Below are 14,633 nucleotides of genomic sequence, written 5' to 3' on the forward strand. Positions count from 1 at the left end.
AGATTTTTAACTGAATTTAAACGGATCAGCAGGCATTTCGTTAGAGAAGAGACCACCAGATGAATCCGTGGAAATATCCGTTGCGTATGCACAGTGCACTCGCCTCGCATTGACTCAGCCAAGGCAATCTTTCGGTGTGTGAGGCCTATCTTTCTTGAGATTCCAAGCTCATGTGGAGGGCTTTGACTTGAGAGGGCTGAGGCTGGAGTGTTGTAATCCTCAGACAACCTGAGTTGGCTGCTGGTTGATGCGACTAATTATACTCTAGCTGGTTTGCCTCGTTTGACTGGATGCCGTTGACCATTGGGTCATACACTTGTGTATTCTCCATACCCTTCTGCTCTGCTTTCTGAAGTTAAATTAGTACTGTAGTCAGTAGTGTACAAACTTCTACCACAAGTTAAATTGGGAGGAAGGTGCATACGTCAGGGATGATTCAGAATACAAAGACGAACCTTAATGTAGGCACGATGGCTAATAATTAAGCTGATCAGACTGAACACTCGCCATCCACTAAACAATTCAGAGTCACAGTATTCTAGGCCTGCATCAGGCCTCATGTTCCCTGCAGCAAAGGACAACCCACTAGCGGGAAAAATACAGAGCCTCCACATGCAAAGACCACCAGCATCTAGCTAACATTTGACCCTGGAAGTTAACTAATCATCAATCAATCAAACTGTCATTAGGCAGCAGACAAGAAGATATATTGAGTAGTAGAAACAGCCACAAGATTCTCTCTCCCCCTCTCTCCCCCTTGTTTCATGCAGATCAAGATCTTCTGGTAGTAAATCCCTAGAAGCCAGAGCTTTGCATTCATGGAACACTACCTTTGGACTCATCAATGCAAGCCACTTAACGCCTTTACACATCAATAAATTAATTAACAACGCTGTAAGCTGCCAGCAGCTGGTTTGCCATGCATGAGATGCAGATTCAGAGTTTTATCTGTGTGCAAGATTTGAGAGTGCAGAGATCTGTCCAGGCAGGAAGTATACTGAAGCATCTAGCTCTTTTCCCCAAAGCATCAGGGTGATCTTGCCATGCGATTTGGGAACCGCATGTATTAGTTTATCCAGGGTGAGGATTACAAGTTACATTTACCTTGGCACACACTTGTGGCCGGATCATGTGTCACTCACTGGACGAATCTTCGTTTAGCAGCAACTTGTCGATTTAACGGTGGAACTCTCCGTACTCAAAAGGCCTAGCTTTTACTTTGGATCTAAAACAGTAGCAAAAATAATATAAAAAATAAAAAATGGAATCAAAGGTTATGTTTGTCTTTCCTTTGAATTCCTGTCTAGGGTCCTACTTAGTTCTCCCTATCCTTCTGCTTGATCTCATCTCATGCATCTTCAGGTATTCAAGACAACCCACATGTTCATTAGCCATTTTCTCTCTAGAATTCTACTTCTCCCTACATAGATTTGCAGCCTTGGTTCTTCAAGATTATGACTCTATATCCCGAGGAGAACGTAGTAGAGTATCGTGATCGGGAGCGCCACCAGCATTCCAAAAATAACCCTGAGAATTTCAGAAACATAAATTCAAACTTTAGTAAAACAAAACTGGTTTAGTTTTACTCATCAGATAGTATATACTATTAGCAAAAGATTGAGGATGCGATGGCTAGCTTACGCTGTGCTAAGTATTTGAGGATGGCAGTTATACTCCTTGGCAAACACGAATGGAACAATTCCTTGTGGAAGTGCTGCCTGTTAATCAATCACACATTCAAAAATAAAAGCCTTGATCTCAATACATTCCGCATTACTCAGAATCATTATTATCAGCGAATTAAATTGGCTATGCTTTGTAGGTAAATTTTGATTATGATATGGGTTTAGTTTCCATGCCAACCTGAACAATGGCAACATGTAGGAGCACTCCCCGGAGCCCAACGGCGATGGAGGTGGCTGCGATCACCGCCGGACCCGTCAAGAACCTCACCGCCATCGCGAACGTGGCCACAGACTTCCCGCAAGAGATGATCTTGGGTTGCAGAGCCATGAAGAGACCTGGGTCAGTTGCATAGGTTACCGTTAGGACTTCTTGGAGCAAATGAGAAACGGAAGTGTATAGACCTGTCGTTATGAATAGACAATAAAATGTCAACTCTGTACCTAAGCTGAACATAGCCATCCCTAGCCCTGCATCAGACAGGATGGATATGGATCCCTTGATTATTGTAGGCATCTGAATGTTCCACCTGAGAAGAGAAAATTCAGTTGATATAAATAAATTAGCATTTGCATTGCACCATGAATGTGATGAGAGACCCAAAGCTGTAGGTGCATGAAGGATATGCATGTGCCACTCTCTCCTAAAAATGCCCGGTGCTTCCTCTGAAGTTTCCTCCAGATGCAAAATAAATAGTAGTACAATGATATGGATGCAGATACCATCTGTACGTACAGTGTACACACGGTGTGTCCTGCTCGTGCATCAGCCGTAGATCGCTAGATGAGAGTACATATTGTTACTGGTCATCATGCCATGTGTGCAAGTGCAACCGATCTCGAACTCTATGGATGGAGACAAACACGGCATCCGCATGCAGTTGATTTTCTAGATTTGCTCTGCTGCTACAGGGCTTCAGGTCAGGCCTTGCATACGACCTGCATCTGCAGCTGCATGCATGTGCCGGCCGGCGGACCAGATCCAAGACCGACGTGATTATCATGTGCTCTCACATGCATCCATGCAACAATTATAAGCAATCTATCCATCATTAGCGTATAGTTGATGGAGAAAGAGCAATGTCAATCCACACCCTCGATCGAATCCAGTTTAGCAAACTAACATGTTTTTTGTACGCAAGCAGTTCTGTGTTCTGATGCATGCATGCATGAGTGAGTGAATTGATGGACATGGACGGATGCAGTTTTGTGACAAAGTGGTGATGGGATTGTGATGGACGCGTGTACCTGAAGGAGACGAGTGACCAGACGAGGCCGATGAGGCTGGAGTAGGTGTTGGGGTTGCGGATGAGCTTGCGCCACACCATGATGAGGATGAGCCGGGTCATCACGCTCGCCGGCGGCATCGGGTGCGCCGCCTCCTCCAGCCCGGGCACGTCGGCGCCCTTCTTCCGCGGCGCCACGTAGGGGGACCCCGACACCGGGAACTTGGCACCCAGCCCCGTCGCCGGGCTCTTCATCATGCCGTCCTCGATCTCCACCTCCACCGCGTCCTTCTTCGTCACCGGCGTCACCGTGCCGCTCACGCCTGAAGGTCGATCGACGCGTGCACAAGATACGTGCAGTGTGTGTCATGGAGTGATGCATATGGTTGAGAAACCCTGATTTGGGCGGAGCTAGGAATCGCGTACGTACGTGTTTGTAACGTACCTCTGGGCGTGGCGCCGTCGCGCGGCGTGGCTGCCGCCGGCGGCGCGGCGGCGAAGTCGGTGGACGCGGCGTGGTTGACGGCGTTGCGGAGGTTGGCCTCCGACACGGGCGACGCGCTGGAGCTCCACACGAACATGTGCAGCTCCTTGTTCGAGTTGGAGTTGGAACCCCCAAGCTCCTTCTTGCTATTACCACATTATTATCCCAATGCAAGGAATCCACAAGTCAACTCAAGATCATCCAACACAAGATCCAAACAAGAACTAAAGACAATTAATTATTCATGTTCATGGTTGCGTTTGGGCCGGTGTTAGTGACACGTACCGTGGCGCCGGCATCGTCATCATGCCGGGGTTGGGAGCGGGGTACGGCGCCGCCGCCTCGCCGCCCTTGAACTTGTTGGCCACCTGCTCGTCGAGGCCCTGCCCGCGTGCACCGGGCGTGCCGGCGACGGGGGGCTGTCCCTTGGGGCTGGCCAGCTTGCTCCCGTTGAACATGGAGTAGAAGTCGGACTGGTTGAAGCTGGACTGCCGCGGCGTGGGCTCCCGCGACGTCTGCAGCGAGTAGATCTCCACGCCCGTGAGGTTGGACGCGCGCGGCGTCATGGCGTTGGACGCGCCGCGGTAGATCCCGGAGCGCCCTGCGCCGCCGGTGGTGGACCCCGACGCGGACCGCCGGATGACGACGTGGACGCGGCCGTCGCGGCCGACCTCGGCGTCGGCGTGCAGCGCCTCGCGGCCGTTGAGCGAGACGACGTCGGAGTCGACGCGGAAGGAGGCGATGCTGGCGCCGACGTCGGGCGGGAACTGCTCGGAGATGAGCGCCTTGGCGCCGCGGTACTCGAAGAGGAAGAGCATGAGGGTGTACCAGATGACGCTCTGCAGCACCACGATCTGCACCATGAGCGACCCCGAGAAGTCGCCGTACATGGCGCGCAGCAGCGGGATGCCCATCACCAGCGTGTTGGGCAGCGTGGCCAGGGAGAAGAGCGTGATGGTCCAGTCGAGGGAGGAGGCCTCGCCGGCCTCGGTGCCGCCGCGGCAACGGTACCGGGACAGCACGTTGTGCCACACGGCCAGCGCTGCCAGGATGACCAGCTTCTGCAGCGAGTCGGCGGCCAGGAACCGGTAGTCCATGGCGTAGGGGTCGTTGGTGGAGATGAAGTGGAAGGAGAGGAGCGGCACCGCGAACACGGCCACGAAGCGGTTGATCCCGGAGCACTGGTCGGGGGTGAAGATGCCCCACCAACGCACCGAGCCGTACGCCATGAACATGGCCACGTACAGCGGCACCACCGCCGCCAGCACGTCGTAGATGTCCTTCCCGGTGATCATCGCGCCTGATGATCGACCTACCTAGCTACTGGCTAGATGTATATATGGATCCCGACGTACGTACGGGTTGCTCTTGGGATCGATCTCGTTTCTGACTGGGGATCGATCGATCGATGTATCCAGGGGCGGTGACGTTAAGAGTGTGCGGAGAGAAGTAGAAGGGTGGCTATATAGGACTTTGAAATGCTACTTGTTAATTAAGTAAGTAGTAAGTGGCACGTAGTACACTACACTGGGCTTAGATTATGCTAACTAAGCATGGTGCATGTGTGCGGGGAAAGATTCCATGCTAGGGGACAAGCCACCTACACTTGCACGCATTCATTCAATTCAATTGGTTTTTGTTTAGCCAATTTCGTTTTGCTCTTGCGGACGGTGATCATCAGTGTAAACACTTCTAGTACTAGCTAGGTAGGCTGTCTACGAGACATGAACACTAGGCTGGCTGGTTCGAAGAACCAAGCTGGTTTTTCTCGGGACTGGTGGCAGCTGGAGCGACACTCTTCATCGGTGATCCGGCATGACTAGATCACCGGAGAAGAGGGTGTCGGTGCATGGCTCTGAACGGCGATGTATTCGACATCAGACACGTACAGCGGCAAGGGTGTTATGTCAGCTTTTCTTTGTATTTTGTTCGGGGTGGCGTTACCTCAATGTAAGAATAATGTTCTTCACACGTTATTTCCATTCGGTTGGTGTGCATTGCCTCATGGAGGGTGTGTAGAGCCATGTTTCCGGTGGATCAAAGTTGATTTACCAATGAGCCACGAAATGCTATGGTTCTTCTATATGATTTCTGAATTTATTCAGACGTAGTTCGTCAAGATCGCTCCAAGGTGTTGGTCTTTGATTAAAAAAGTAAATGCTTGAGCTTGAGAAGCTTTGGTCCATACCTCTTTTTTTTATCCCCTCGAACAAATGGAAATGATTGAAGTTTTTATATTTGAAATCGTTTTAGGCCTAATTCATATTACTTTTAGTATCGGATCAGTTTAGGCTTCTTGTGGATCCACCTGCATTCGGGCGGTTTTGTGGTCTTCAGAGTTTCTAAAACCCTTATTAGCGTTTCGTTTCCGCAGGGGCGACGATTTGGTTCATAGATCGCGGCCGCTACCATCTCTTGATCTGCATTGATAACTTTCAGATCACTGCTTCTACAAGCTCTTGGGTTTCAAAAAGTTTACTCTGCAAAAGGATATACCTACAGGCGGCCTCGAGCTAAGCTCACTCACGCCACCAGTGGATGCCGGAGGAAAAGACTTCGGCATGGGCAAGATTTTGAATGTATTTTTTTTTATATAAAAGAACATGTGATACTAAATATATAGTCCTAGGTATTTAGAAAAAAACAAGTTGTGATACATAATATATGGTCCTGGCATTCTAAAAAACTTTGAGATTCATATTTTCGTTGCCAAATTTTGTCTTTCTTCAAAGCATTATCGTAACGTTTCATTGTGTTTCTCTCTTGTTTCAAAGTGCATATTTATCATGTGCTGGTAATAGATAAGAGTGCACTTATTTCAGATTGAATTTACTGACACACAACGATACACAATTGAAACATTTTGATACATGTTGAAACAAGGAAATAAACTGATGTCCAGGGGACAAGGCGCGTACACTTGACGCGGTGATCTGGTTGGAGCCAAGCAGCTCCATGTGTGAATCAAGAGATGGATCTGATTGATGGATGGCCGGACACAAGACCGGAGCCTCTAGATACCACTTGCCTTGGCAGATAACATAGCAAGGTAGGTAGACGCCCAGATACGACATTACGAGCGTGCATGCATGAAATTGCCAGGTACGTAGGGCCCCGTGAGCCGGGCAAGTCATGTAGATTGATTGTAGAGTCACGCGCAACCTTCAAAAAGTCTAGGGCCCGTGCATGCATGATTGCCCGCGTCTGTTTAGCCGAGAATGGAAAAGGCGTGGCTTGGCTTGGCTTGGCTTGGTTACCCCGATGATCCATGTGGGTGAGGGCAGATTTTGCACCTTCTTGGATCAACCTGGTCCCGAGAGCACGGACGAGAGACTGAAACTGTTGTTTCGATTTGGTATAAGTACCACCTGACTGCAATTTGTTAGTCCTTGTGAACGTCGGGAATCGTCGATGCGACGTTGAGGTCCATGTGAAAATTTACATTTTGATGGCTCCATGGATGAACAAGCCATACGGGAATTCACAGGAGCATGCACCTGTCAAGTCGTGTCCGACCGCCCGATTGCCTCGCGATCGAAGTAGTTAGTGTTAGATTGATTTCTTTATCCAATGGGTCCAACGGTCCATTGGACCTTGACTCACGCCCTGATCGGGGGCGTCCAGCCCAAGTAAGGCTGGTGAGCCCCTGTCGCGCAGTGCTATATATAGAGGAGGTGGGGACTATGGCACGGGTAACGAGGTTCGCCGCCGCCACTGGTTCCCCACTCTCTAGCCCTAATCCGATCCAGAGGATAGCACTGAAGCGATGGAAAGTCCATCACCGCCACTACCGGATCTCTCTCCTTCCCCACCGTCGTCATCACCTCACGACGGTAGCCGGAGGGAGCTCATCGAGTACGGGATAAGGTAACATACCACTACTCTCACCGAACACATCTAGCCTTGTCGATCCACAGGATCTATCAATGGTATCAGAGCCACGAGGCTTTTGATGTGTTCTCGGTTCAAATATGTACAAGAAAGCATTCCCCTCCCCGATATGAACCCAAGAAAGGGAAAGGCACCGAGGATGGCTACGGCCACATCGGCAAAGTAGCGCCGCCGCAAGGCCGCGCCTGTTCCTCTCGATCCCCACACGCATCGGCAAGCCGAGGTGTGGGGAAGAAGAACCTACCTTCTCAAAGGCAAAGTATTGATCTGAAAAGATCCAAAAGGAAAACAAAGAAAGGATCTGATTAGATCCAAAAGCAAAAGAAAAAAACAAAAGATCGGATTGGATCCGAAAGAGCAAAAAAAAAGAGGGGGAAATGCAAAGAAAAGGCCTACACCCCAACCGGGGCAAAGGGCACCACCACCGCGCCCTTGACGGTGGCGCGTTCACCTTGAAGGTGCTCGCGCGCGCCGGCAAAGGAACGGAGGTGGAGCCACCATCTCATGCTGTTGCGGGACACCCTGCACGTAAAGAAAAGGGAAAAGAGGCACCATGGCCAACCCACTCGACGGCAGCGCGCTCACCACCAAGGAACGCGCAACCGGCGAAAGGGAAGACCACGGCGCCGCAAGTTATTGCTCAGCCGGCGCTCTGTCTCTCTCTAGGAAGTAGAAGGGGGAGGAGGGGCTGGTCGAGCAAGGTAAAAGGGAAGAAGATGAACCGGCTGTGTGGGGGCTTAGCCCCACGCCGGCGGCCAGATCTGGGCTCTCCTCGGCGGGGCAAGAAAACCACCGCGCGAGGGAGTGCCGAGAGAGGCAAGAAAAGGGGGAAGGGGTCTCGCGCGGCTTGCGTGGCACGCGGTGGCATGGCCGTCGCCGGCGGCCGGCGTAGCTCCTCCCCATAGAGAGCCACGGTGGCCGGATCCCTGGCAACGTGGTGGCCGCGCGAGGCGCATGCAGCTGCCAGAGAGGACCGGGTAGCGCGCGATGGGGAACGCCCTGCTCGAGATCGAGCCAGAGGCGCGGCGCATGCACGGGCTTGCGGGAGGAGCCGGCCACCGTGCAGGGGCCGCTCGAGAACGAGCAGAGGAGAGCGGCGCTCGCAGGGGGAAAATGGGATTAGGGTTGCCCTCCCCAGCCGGCCCGTATGTTGGGAAACGTCGCAAGGGAAACAAAAATTTTCCTACGCGCACGAAGACCTATCATGGTGATGTCCATCTACGAGAGGGGATGTGTGATCTACGTACCCTTGTAGACCGTACAGCAGAAGCGTTAGTGAACGCGGTTGATGTAGTGGAACTTCTTCACGTCCCTCGATTCGCCCCGCGAACCGTCCCGCGATCAGTCCCACGATCTAGTGCCGAACGGACGGCACCACCGCGTTCAGCACACGTACAGCTCGACGATGATCTCGGCCTTCTTGATCCAGCAAGAGAGACGGAGAGGTAGATGAGTTCTCCGGCAGCATGACGGCGCTCCGGAGGTTGGTGGTGATCTAATCTCAGCAGGGCTCCGCCCGAGCTCCGCAGAAACGCGATCTAGAGGTAAAACTGTGGAGATATGTGGTCGGGCTGTCGTGGCAAAGTTTGTCTCAAATCAGCCATAATACCTCAGTATATATAGGAGGGAGGGAGGGGAGGAGGCAGCCTCAAACCCTCAAGGTTTGGCCGAAATTTGAGGTGGAGGAGTCCTACTCCAATCCTACTTGGAGTAGGATTCCACCTTCCCACTTGAAAACTCTTTCCACCTTGTGTTTTTCCCTTCTCCAACCTTATGGGCCTTAGTGGGAACTTATTCCAGCCCACTAGGGGCTGGTTTATCTCTTCCCATAGCCCATGAGACCCCTTGGGGCGTGACACCCCTCTCGATGGTCCCCGTCACCCCTCCCGGCACTTCCGGTACACTATCGATGAGCCCGAAACTTTTCCGGTAATGCCCGAAAACTTTCCGGTAACCAAATGAGGTCATCCTATATATCAATCTTCGTCTCCGGACCATTCCGGAAACCCTCGTGACGTCCGTGATCTCATCCGGGACTCCGAACAACATTCGGTAACCAACCATATAACTCAAATACGCATAAAACAACGTCGAACCTTAAGTGTGCAGACCCTGCGGGTTCGAGAACTATGTAGACATGACCAGAGAGACTCCTCGGTCAATATCCAATAGAGGGACCTGGATGCCCATATTGGATCCTACATATTCTACGAAGATCTTATCGTTTGAACCTTAGTGCCAAGGATTCATATAACCCCGTATGTCATTCCCTTTGTCCTTCGGTATGTTACTTGCCCGAGATTCGATCGTCAGTATCCGCATACCTATTTCAATCTCGTTTACCGGCAAGTCTCTTTACTCGTTCCGTAATACAATATCCCGCAACTTACACTAAGTCACATTGCTTGCAAGGCTTGTGTGTGATGTTGTATTACCGAGTGGGCCCCGAGATACCTCCCCGTCACACGGAGTGACAAATCCCAGTCTCGATCCATACTAACTCAACTAACACCTTCGTAGATACCTGTAGAGCATCTTTATAGTCATCCAGTTACGTTGCGACGTTTGATACACACAAAGCATTCCTCCGGTGTCACTGAGTTATATGATCTCATGGTCATAGGAACAAATACTTGACACGCAGAAAACAGTAGCAACAAAATGACACGATCAACATGCTACGTCTATTAGTTTGGGTCTAGTCCATCATGTGATTCTCCTCATGACGTGATCCAGTTATCAAGCAACAACACCTTGTTCATAATCAGAAGACCCTGACTATCTTTGATCAACTGGCTAGCCAACTAGAGGCTTGCTAGGGACAGTGTTTTGTCTATGTATCCACACATGTATATAAGTCTTCATTCAATACAATTATGGCATGGATAATAAACGATTATCATGAACTAAGAAATATAATAATAACTAATTTATTATTGCCTCTAGGGCATATTTCCAACAGTCTCCCACTTGCACTAGAGTCAATAATCTAATTCACATCACCATGTGATTCCAACGAGTCCAACACCCATATAGTTATGGGGTATGATCACGTCTTGCTCATGAGAGAGGTTTTAGTCAACGGTTCTGAAATTTTCAGATCCGTATGTTCTTTACAAATCTTTATGTCATCTTATAGATGCTGCTACTATGTGCTATTTGGAAATACTCCAAATATCTACTCTACTATACGAATCCGTTTCACTACTCATAGTTATTCGGATTAGTGTCAAAGCTTACATCGACGTAACCCTTTACGACGAACTCTTTAACCACCTCCATAATCGAGAAAAATTCCTTAGTCCATCAGTTACTAAGGATAAATTTTGACCGCTGCTAGTGATTCAATCATGGATCACTCTCTGTACCTCTCAACAGACTTGCTGCAAGGCACACATCAGGTGCGGTACTCAGCATGTCATACTTTAGAGTCTACGGCTAAGGCATAGAAGATGACCTTCGTCTATTCTCTTTATTCTGCCGTGGTCGGGTTTTGAGTCTTACTCAAATTCACACCTTACAATGCAACCAAGAACTCCTTCTTTGCTGATCTATTTTGAACTCCTTCAAAACTTGTCAAGGCATGCATCTTGTTGAAACTTCCATTAAGCGCTTTCGATCTATCTCCATAGATCTTTGATGCTCAACGTTCAAGTAGCTCAATCCAAGTATTCCTTTGAAAACTCCTTTCAAACAACCTTGTATGCTTTACAGAAATTCTACATTACTTCTGATCCACAATATGTCAACCACATATACTTATCAGAAATTCTATAGTGCTCCCACTCACTTCTTTGGAAATACAAGTTTCTCATAAACCTTGTACAAACCCAAAATCCTTGATCATCTCATCAAAGTGTATATTCCAACTCCGAGATACTTGCACCAGTCCATTTAAGGATCGCTGGAGCTTGCATATTTGCTAGTATATTTAGGATCGACAAAACCTCATGGTTGTATCTCATACAATGTTTGCTCAAGGAAACCGTCGAGGAAACAATGTTTTGACATCCTACATGCAATATTTCATAAATAATGCAGCAACTACTAACATAATTCTAACAGACTTTTAGCATCGCTACGAGTGAGAAAGTCTCATCATAGTCAACTGTTTGATCTTGTCGGAAACATCTTTGCGACAAGTCGAGCTTTTCTTAATAGTGACTTATCACTATCATCGCCTGTCTTCCTTTTAAAGATCCATTTTTACTCAATTGTCCTATACCATCAAGTAGTTCTTCCAAAGTCTACACTTTGTTTTCATACATGGATCCTCTCTCAGATTTCATGGCTTCCAGCGATTTGTCGGAATCTGGGCCCACCATTGCTTTCTCCATAAATCGTAGGTTCACTGTTGCTCAACAACATGACCTCCAAGACAGGGTTACCGTACCACTCTGTAGTAGTACGCGACCTTGTCAACCTACGAGGCTTGTAGTAACTTGATCCGATGCTCGATGATCACCATCATCAACTTTCACTTCAATTGGTGTAGGCGCCACAGGAACAACTTCCTGCGCCCTGCTACACACTGGTCGAAGTGATGGTTCAATAACCTCATTAAGTTCTACCACCCTCCCACTCAATTCTTTCGAGAGAAACCTTTCCTCGAGAAAGGATCCGTTTCTAGAAACAAACACTTTGCTTTCAGATCTGAGATAGGAGATGTACCCAACTGTTTTGGATATCCTATGAAGATGCATTTATCCGCTTTGGGTTCGAGCTTATCAGACTGAAACTTTTTCACATAAGTGTCGAAGCCCCAAACTTTCAAGAAACGGCAGTTTAGATTTCTCTAAACCTCAGTCTATACTGTGTCATCTCAACGGAAATACGTGGTGCCCTATTTAAAGTGAATGCGGTTGTCTCTAATGCTTAACCCATAAACGATAGTGGTAATTCGATAAGAGACATCATAGCATGCACCATACCAAATAGTGTGTGGCTATGACGTTCAGACACATCATCACACTATGATGTTCTAGGTGGCATGAACCGCGAAACAATTTCCACACTGTCTTAACTGCGTACCAAAACTCGTAACTCAGATATTCATTTCTATGATCATATCGTAGACAGTTTATCCTCTTGTTACGACGAACTTCACTCCGAAACAGAATTGAACTTTTCAATATTTCAGACTTGTGATTCATTAAGCAAATACTCTAGTATCTACTCAAATCGTCATTGAAGTAAGAACATAATGATATCCACTGCGTGCCTCAGCACCCATTGGACTGCATACATCAAAATGTATCACTTCCAACAAGTTACTATCTTGTTTCATCTCAATGAAAACAAGGCCTTGCTCATGTGGTGTGATTTGCATGTCACTAGTGATTCAAAATCAAGTGAGTATAAAGATCCATCAGCATGGAGCCTCTTCATGCAATTTATACCAACATGACTCAAGCGGCAGTGTCACAAGTAAGTGGTACTATCATCATTACCTCGTATCTTTTGGCACCAATATCATGAACATGTGTAACACTACAATCGAGATTCAATAAACCATTGAAGGTGATTATTCAAGCAAATAGAGTAACCATTATTCTCTTTAAATGAATAATCGTATTGCAATAAACACGATCCAATCATGTTCATGCTTAACGCAAGCACCAAATAACAATTATTTAGGTCTAACACCAATCCCGATGGTAGAGGGAGCGTGCGACGTTTGATCATATCAACCTTGAAAACACTTCCAACACGTATCGTCACCTCGCCTTTAGCTAGTCTCCGTTTATGCCGTAGCTTTCATTTCGTGTTACTAATCACTTAGCAACCGAATCGGTATCCAATACCCTCGTGCTACCAGGAGTACTAGTAAATTACACATCAACATCATGTATATCAAATATACTTCTTTCGACTTTTGCCAGCCTTCTTATCTACCAAGTATCTAGAGTTGCTCCGCCTCAGTGACTGTTCCCCTCATTACAAAAGCACTTAGTCTCGGGTTTGGGTTTAATCTTGGGTCTCTTCATTAGTGCAGCAATTGTTTTGCCGTTTCACGAAGTATCCCTTCTAGCCCTTGCCTTTCTTGAAACTTAGTGGTTTTACTAACCATCAACTATTGATGCTCCTTCTTGATTTCTACTTTCGCAGTGTCAAACATCGCGAATCGCTCAAGGATCATTGTATCTATCCTTCATATGTTATAGTTCATCACGAAGCTCTCACAGCTTGGTGGTAGTGACTTTGGAGAACCATCACTATCTCATCTGGAAGATTAACTCCCACTTGATTCAAGTGATTGTCGTACTCAGACAACTTGAGCACACGCTCAACGATTGAGCTTTTCTCCTTTACTTTGTGGACAAAGAATCTTGTCGGAGGTCTCGTACCTCTCAACAAGGGCACGAGCATGAAATCACAATTTCATCTCTTTAGAACATCACTTATGTTCCGTGACGTTTCAAAACGTCTTCGGTGCCTTGCTTCTAAGCCATTAAGTATTTTGCACCGAACTATCGTGTAGTCATCAGAAACGTGTATGTCGGATGTTCACAACATCCACAGATGACGCTCGAGGTGCAGCACACCGAGTGGTGCATTAAGGACATAAGCCTTCTGCGCAGCAATGAGGACAATCGTCTTCAAAGTTTGCTACTATCAACTTTCAACTAAATTTTCTCTAGGAACATATAAAAACAGTAGAGCTATAGCGCAAGCTACATCGTAATTCGCAAAGACCATTAGACTATGTTCATGACAATTAGTTCAATTAATCATATTACTTAATAACTCCCACTCAAAAAGTACATCTCTCTAGTCATTTGAGTGGTACATGATCCAAATCCACTATCTCAAGTCCGATCATCACGTGAGTCGAGAATAGTTTCAGTGGTAAGCATCTCTATGCTAATCATATCAACTATACGATTCATGCTCGACCTTTCGGTCTCATGTGTTTCGAGGCCATGTCTGCACATGCTAGGCTCGTCAAGCTTAACCCGAGTGTTCTGCGTGTGCAACTGTTTTGCGCCCGTTGTATGTGAACGTTGAGTCTATCACACCCGATCATCACGTGGTGTCTCGAAACGAAGAACTGTCGCAATGGTGCACAGTCGGGGAGAACACAATTTCGTCTTGAAATTTTAGTGAGAGATCACCTCATAATGATACCGTCGTTCTAAGCAAGATAAGGTGCAAAAAGGATTAACGTCACATGCAATTCATAAGTGACATGATATGACCATCATCATGCGCTTCTTGATCTCCATCACCAAAGCACCGGCACGATCTTCTTGTCACCGGCGTCACACCATGATCTCCATCATCATGATCTCCATCAACGTGTCCCATCGGGGTTGTCGTGCTACTCATGCTATTACTACTAAAGCTACG

General features: G+C 47.7%; 1 protein-coding gene across 1 annotated transcript; it reads right to left on the reverse strand.

Annotated features, from left to right (window-relative positions):
* Positions 1 to 1,049: 1,049 nt before the first annotated feature.
* LOC123412647 (auxin efflux carrier component 2) lies at positions 1,050 to 4,906 on the reverse strand. Its single transcript, XM_045105594.1, has 7 exons — positions 3,678 to 4,906; positions 3,354 to 3,538; positions 2,931 to 3,231; positions 2,127 to 2,212; positions 1,864 to 2,021; positions 1,642 to 1,718; positions 1,050 to 1,527 (listed from the first exon to the last, which is right to left on the reverse strand). Exons 1-7 carry the CDS (start codon positions 4,685 to 4,687, stop codon positions 1,461 to 1,463), a joined length of 1,884 nt encoding a protein of 627 aa, XP_044961529.1. The 5' UTR covers positions 4,688 to 4,906; the 3' UTR covers positions 1,050 to 1,460.
* Between the last annotated feature and the right edge of the window lie 9,727 nt (positions 4,907 to 14,633).

The sequence above is a fragment of the Hordeum vulgare genome, chromosome 7H (assembly GCF_904849725.1).
Source record: "Hordeum vulgare subsp. vulgare chromosome 7H, MorexV3_pseudomolecules_assembly, whole genome shotgun sequence".
Taxonomy (NCBI): domain Eukaryota; kingdom Viridiplantae; phylum Streptophyta; class Magnoliopsida; order Poales; family Poaceae; genus Hordeum; species Hordeum vulgare.